Genomic DNA, 6,454 nt, shown 5'->3' with positions numbered 1-6,454 from the left:
ATTCTCTTCTATTATAAAGCCACTGACTGGCAACTATTTGTTTAAAATATATTTGCTTAAACTTTTCAGTCTAGGCAGAGTTAATTTCTCCTCCTTTGCCACTTCCTTTCATGCCTTTTCTTCACTGAGACTCCACACCTCTGTCCTCTAGCCCCAAGAGCCCTTCCTGTGCGAGATTTCCTGGGAGCTTTAAAGGGTGGTACTCTAATGGTTTTCTTCTCTGCTCCTATTTCTGCTGCTGGGATATGAATGCATCATTCAGTGCACACATGCCACATCATCCAGGCAGCCCATCAAATCAGTTCTTACAGAGTAAGGAAATTTCAAGATACACTTGTGATACAGAAGAGCAAGAGCTTAAATTAGATGAGATGAAACAATAAAAGGCATCTCCTGAGCAAGTTTTGGAAGCTTTCCAGAAGCAATTCTGCCCTCTTCAAGGATTCTAACACTTTCCTGCAAGGGAAGGCAGACATTTAAGAGGTAAAATCATACAGTGCTTATGCAAAAGTTGAGATCTCTAACTACAGAGGAGGTAAGTTTGCCAGCTTGTCTAGCTTTTGTTTGTTTGTTTGTTTCCTTTCCTCTTCTATGTCTTTCCTTTTCTCTTTCTTTTTCTTTCATCTTTGACAGTTGTGAAAATGCAAAAAGAGAATTTCACTGAAGTTATCACTGGGCTGGAACCATGTACAGAACTGGGTCTACAGACCCAGAACAGATTACTTTGTAATTATTCTGTTGTTTAGTTTTGTGGGGTTTGGGGTTTTTGTTTGTTTGGGTTTGGTTTTTTGTTTGTTTGGGGGGGTTTTGTTTTGGTTTTGTTTGGTTTTTTGTTTAGTTTTGTTTTTTCCCATTAACCACCTGAGATTTTAGAGAAGAATGCATACTATAAAGAGATTACATGACGAGAATGCAATTTCTCACTCTTTTTGAGATGTTCTCTCTCCGCACTGCATTTATTTTATTTTGCAACTTATTGCCTTATATCAGACTGATTATTGTTTTTTGTTTTGAAACTGATTGCATTGTATCATAAGATTAATCATTCTAGTAATCCTCTTTGAGTCAACAGAAAGGAGCAGGTACATCCAGTATGCAATTCATTGCGTCTTTAAGTAGATACCATCAAATGATCACAAATCATGCTGCAAAGGCAGGAAAAGAGTGCCTGTGACTAGCTCAGATACGGATGCCTACGTGATGTAAGTCAATGAGCTGAGATCAAACAGATGAATATTTTGTAAAATGTAATTTGGTGGTGCTGGCAGGGACCTTATCAAGAGGCATACACAGTAAAGCTGTGTTGTGAACCAGCAGTATCTTTAGAAACCTTTCTAAAATATACAACTTCCTTTTAGCTTGTAAATTTCCTATCATCCAACTCAGAATATAGTTTCCCTTGACCATTTACCTCTTACTTTTCCAAACAACTGATTACCTAAACATGACATCGGGACAGGTGTAGTTTGCTTCCAATTCTGCTCTGGCCTGGATGGAGCCTTATCTATTTCTCTTCCACTGGGTACTGCACCACCATAAGGGTGCTCTTATTTTGTACTTTTACGTTACTTACTGAAGAAATCTGTGTCATTGCTAAATGAAAAGAGGGATGAAAAGGACCACAGCGTGGTATGACTGGGTAAAAATTGATACCATGTTGTTTTTATTGATCCATTTTTTGGATGTATATTGGAAAAGGAACCATCCATATACAATTTACTCTTATTCTTGAATACCATTTACCTCCTGCCAGCACAGGTAAAGTCCCTAAGTTTCTCCGTTTGCTCTCTAAGCTTTAAATTGGGGGTTTCAGTATAATCTTTTGTTTTCCTCATTCCTGTGTTTCCTGTGTATGTTTGACCAATTTTTGACGGCACAAGAGTTTCTGATTATGCTGCAATTTTAAATAGTTGTTGGATAATTTGAATTAACTGTTTCATTTGACAGCTCTGCTCAGAGATCACTGGCACAAGCAGGGAGAACTGATTGTGATTTCATTGGGCTAGACTTATAACGGTAATTTTTAATGTCAAATGACTGAGAATCTTTTGATACTAGAATGAACTCCATACAGCTGATAATTCTATTTTAAGGGCACCTAGGTTTGTTTAATCTGGTTGTTTCCAGACTTCTTTGACCAAAGGCAGTCTGATTGTCTGGATGCATAATAACAAGTTAGAAAGGACTATAAGTCTCTTTAAAGATGAAGATTATTTGTTTGCTAGTAACATGTACTACTCCAGGACCTACCACTGGAACAGGCGGAACCAAAGAAACCCCATGTCCACATTGGAATGTGACCATGTCTGGAAAAAGAACCTGTACAGATATAGAAATGCCTAGGTGTAAGGAGTTCAACCATAGTACGAAACCTCTGAACTACTTTCAAGGGACAAAGAGGTTTATTTGATAAAGTTAACTTTAGTGAAATTAATTTACTCTAGGCTTATTCTAGTCAATGGAAATAAAGGAGTTCTGTAAAGAACCCTAATCTATCCATTCTGCCTGTAGAGAGGTTTAGACTCACCACCATCTTCACTAAGAGCAAGTTAACCCTTTAGAATATCCCCCAGAGTGTACAGGAAAACAAAACCAAAACCAGAACAACAAACAAACCAAAACCCCAAACAAACAACAAAGCCACAAACCAAACAGAAAACCACAAACAAACAAAGAAAGAAAACAGTACTAGGTAAAATTCTGCTGTACTGGGGCAGAAGATACCACCAGATTCTTTCATTCTTCCTTCATCTGAAAGTAACAGTGCTGAGATTTAGACCTATAGGCAGTACTAAACGAAGTTGTATGTGCAATTTTTTGCTCTTTTCTCCATGATAGGTAACTTCCCCAGAACCACCTTTTCAGCCCATGAAGTTGCAAATTTATCTTTCAAAATGTATATGCACAAGGTATCATTTTTTTTCTCCATGTTGTTTCATTCGCTTCTAAAAAATTCAGAGATATTTTTTACTTATAAAAGAAATCAACAATCCAAGAAATATTGCCAAGTATTCTTAAAGGCACTGTTTTTATTAATGTTGTTATCATAGATTTTGTCTACGCTGAGGGCAAACATGCTGCAGGATACACCCAGTAGCCCCTGTAGTTCTCATGAACACTCTGGCCTTGTTCTTAGTCCACAGAAGCACAGCGGACCTAGAGACAGTCCTTCAATACCCTGAAGTCATAGCCATGGCTGAACTCTCATGTGAGGAGAATTGACTATCTGCTAAAAAAAAAAAAAAAAAAAAGGAAGATAATCACTTCATATGATTAATGTCTGTGTGCACTTCTGATACAGGATTTATTATTAATAATGAAAAAGCCTGATGACTCATATGTCTTTATTTTTCCAGGTGTAAATTTCATATTGCCGCCCAAATGATGAACATGGCGAATGCAAGCAGTGTGAAGGAATTCATTCTTGTGGGCCTCTCAGAGAACCAAGGAGTGCAGAAAATATGTTTTGTGATGTTTCTGTTCTTCTATATAATTATCGTGACAGGAAATCTGCTAATTGTAGTCACTGTAATTAGCAGTCAACATCTGAATTCCCCTATGTATTTTTTCCTTTCCTACCTGTCCTTTGTAGATATCTGTTATTCCTCCATCACGGCTCCCAAAATGATTGCAGACTTCCTTGTTCAAAATAAAACCATTTCCTTTGTGGGTTGCATAGCACAACTGTTTGGGGTACACTTCTTTGGCTGCACCGAGACCTTCATCCTCACAGTGATGGCCTATGATCGCTATACAGCCATCTGCAGACCTCTCCATTACACCACCCTCATGACCAGGCGTGTGTGTGGCCAGATGGTGATCAGCTCATGGATGGGAGGGTTTGTGCATTCCATGGTGCAGACTCTCCTGACCTCTCGTCTGTCATTCTGTGGCCCCAACATAATTGACCACTACTTCTGCGATGTCCACCCCCTGCTACAACTGGCCTGTAACAACACCTATGCCGTGAGCATCATTGTTGTTGCCAACAGTGGACTGATAGCTCTGAGCTGTTTCTTCATCCTAGTCGTGTCCTACCTTGTCATCCTGGTTTCCTTGAAAAGTCAAACGTCTGAAGGGAGGCATAAGGCCCTCTCCACCTGTGGGTCCCACATCACTGTCGTGATCCTGTTCTTTGGGCCGTGCACATTCACCTACATACGCCCATCCAGCGATCTGTCAGAGGACAAGAGTGTGGCTGTGTTCTACACCATCATCACGCCCATGCTGAACCCGCTTATCTACACACTGAGAAACAAGGAGGTGAAGACGGCCATGAAAAAACTGTGGAGTACAAAAGTGGGAAGTGAGAAGGGAGAGGTGTAGAACTGCCATAACTTTTGCAAAGGATCAGAGAAGATCGCGTGTCTCTCACTGTAAGTCCTTTTCTGAAAAGCTTGCTTTTGTCTCCTAATTAAGAACAAGCCTTTCTGTTTTCTTTTTGACTAGCACAGGCTGAGGCCCAGGGCTCCTGAGCAGTACTGAAACACTAGTAAATAAATAAAATCTATCAAAAATACCTAAAATGTTGTCCAGAGAGAGCATCCCATTAGTTAACATTCTTCCAGGTACAAACTTTTAGACAAACTCCATCTGCTCTATAATCCATTTAGCTGGGAAAGATAGGACTATGGTCACATGCTGCTGAAAGCTATCCTACCAACAAGGCCCCTTTCTGTTTGCAATAAATGCCTTTTAATGAGAACCACATTGTTGTATTTTGAATCTATGAGTTAGCAATTAAAGTCCTAATACTTGTTGCTACTTGAGTCATTTGCTGATGCAAGTAAGAGAAGGGGAAGCTTCTGCCCTACCAACTCCAGTGAACCAAGTCCCTTCTGCAGTACTTCAGCTATCACTGACACCATCTTTCCAGCCACCCCTTCTACCCTTCAGCTTTGCGATTTTAATTTTAGTGTTTAGACTAATACATAATCCCAGATCCTGTGAAATACACATTGCTTACTGCAGAAAATGAAGTAGCTACTGACGAAAGCATTTGGAGGCACAATTTCATGCATCAATTGGGGAAAAAAAAAAAAAAAAAAGTTGAAAGTTGTTCAGGAATCAGGTATACGAGATAATTCCTAACAGGGCATGATGTTTACACACCCACATAAGGAAGGAAGCACATTGTCCACAGGAACAACTGGAAAACCTGCTACTTCAGGAGGGAAGAGAAGAAATGTGAGGATGAAAGACCAAATCAGCACACTACCAGTCCGAGCTGTGATGATGATGAACTGTAGCAGCTCAGGATCTCCACTAGAACAAAGGAGCCGGGAGCGGAGATCCTGACTCCTACCACCCCAGCAGGAACCCAGCATATCAGCTGAGTGCAGGAGGAACAAACCTTCCTAGTGCCATTCAAAAGTAACTGAAGCACTTCCCATTTTACTTCTTCACATATGCAGCTTCACCAGGGCAGAGCAGAAGGGGAGGATTCACCTCCCTCAACCTGCTGGCCACACTCTTCTTAATGCACCTCAGGTACCATTGGCCTTCTTGGCCACAAGGTCATGGTCAACCTGTTGTCCACCAGGACTCCCAGGTCATTCTCTGCAGCGTTGCTTTGCAGCAGATCTGCCCCTCACCTGTACTGGTCATTGTAGTTGTTCCTCCCCAGGTGCAAGACCCTGCACTTGCTTTTCTTAAATTTCATCAGGTTCTTCTCTGCCCAGTCCCCCAGCCTGTCCAGGTCTCACTGAATGGCAGCACAGCCTCTGGTGTGTCAGCCCTTCCTCCCAGTTTACTATCAGAAAACTTGCTGAAGGTGAACTCAGTTTTTTCATCCAGGTCATTGATGAACAGGTTGAACAGGGCTGGACCAAACACTGACCCCTGGGGAACTCCACTAACTACAGGCCTCCGACCAGACTCCGCACTGTTGATCACAACCCTCTGAAAGACCCCACAAAGCTCTGCCGTTCAGCCAGTTCATGATCCATCTCACCGTGCACTCAACCAGCCCGCACTTCCTGAGCTTGTCTATGAGTAGGTTGTGAGAGACAGTGTCAAAAGCCTTGCTGAAGTCAAGGTAGACAACGTCCACTGCTCTCCTCTCATCTACCCAGCCAGTCATGCCACCATAGAAGGCTTTAAGATTGCTCAAACATGATTTCCCTTTGGTGAACCCATGCTGACTGCTCCTGATAACCTTCTTTTCCTCCACGTGCTTGGAGATGACGTCCGGAATGAGCTGTTCCATCACCATTCCAGGGATGGAGGTGAGTCTGACTGGCCTGTAGTTTCCTGGGTCTTGCCCTTTTTGAAGACTGGAGTGACGTTGGCTTTCTTCCAGTCCCCAGGCACCTCTCCTGTTCTCCAAGACCTTTCAAAGATGATGGAGAGTGACTTTGCGATAACATCTGCAAACTCTCTCAGCACTCGTGGGTTCACCCCATCAGGGCCCATGGATTTGTGGGTGTCCAGTTTGCCTAAACGATCTCTACCT

The 6,454-nt window shown here is 41.9% G+C and overlaps 1 protein-coding gene across 1 annotated transcript; it reads left to right on the top strand.

The window, feature by feature from the left end:
• Nucleotides 1-3,375: 3,375 nt before the first annotated feature.
• On the top strand, nt 3,376-4,326 carry LOC135992450 (olfactory receptor 4S2-like). Its single transcript, XM_065641616.1, has one exon. The coding sequence runs from the start codon at nt 3,382-3,384 to the stop codon at nt 4,324-4,326; it is 945 nt and encodes a 314-aa protein (XP_065497688.1). The 5' UTR covers nt 3,376-3,381.
• The last annotated feature ends 2,128 nt before the right edge of the window (nt 4,327-6,454 follow it).

Source organism: Caloenas nicobarica, chromosome 10 (genome assembly GCF_036013445.1).
Source record: "Caloenas nicobarica isolate bCalNic1 chromosome 10, bCalNic1.hap1, whole genome shotgun sequence".
Classification (NCBI taxonomy): domain Eukaryota; kingdom Metazoa; phylum Chordata; class Aves; order Columbiformes; family Columbidae; genus Caloenas; species Caloenas nicobarica.
Note: the sequence above shows the minus strand (reverse complement) of the source record. Positions and strands in the feature narration are given on the sequence as shown.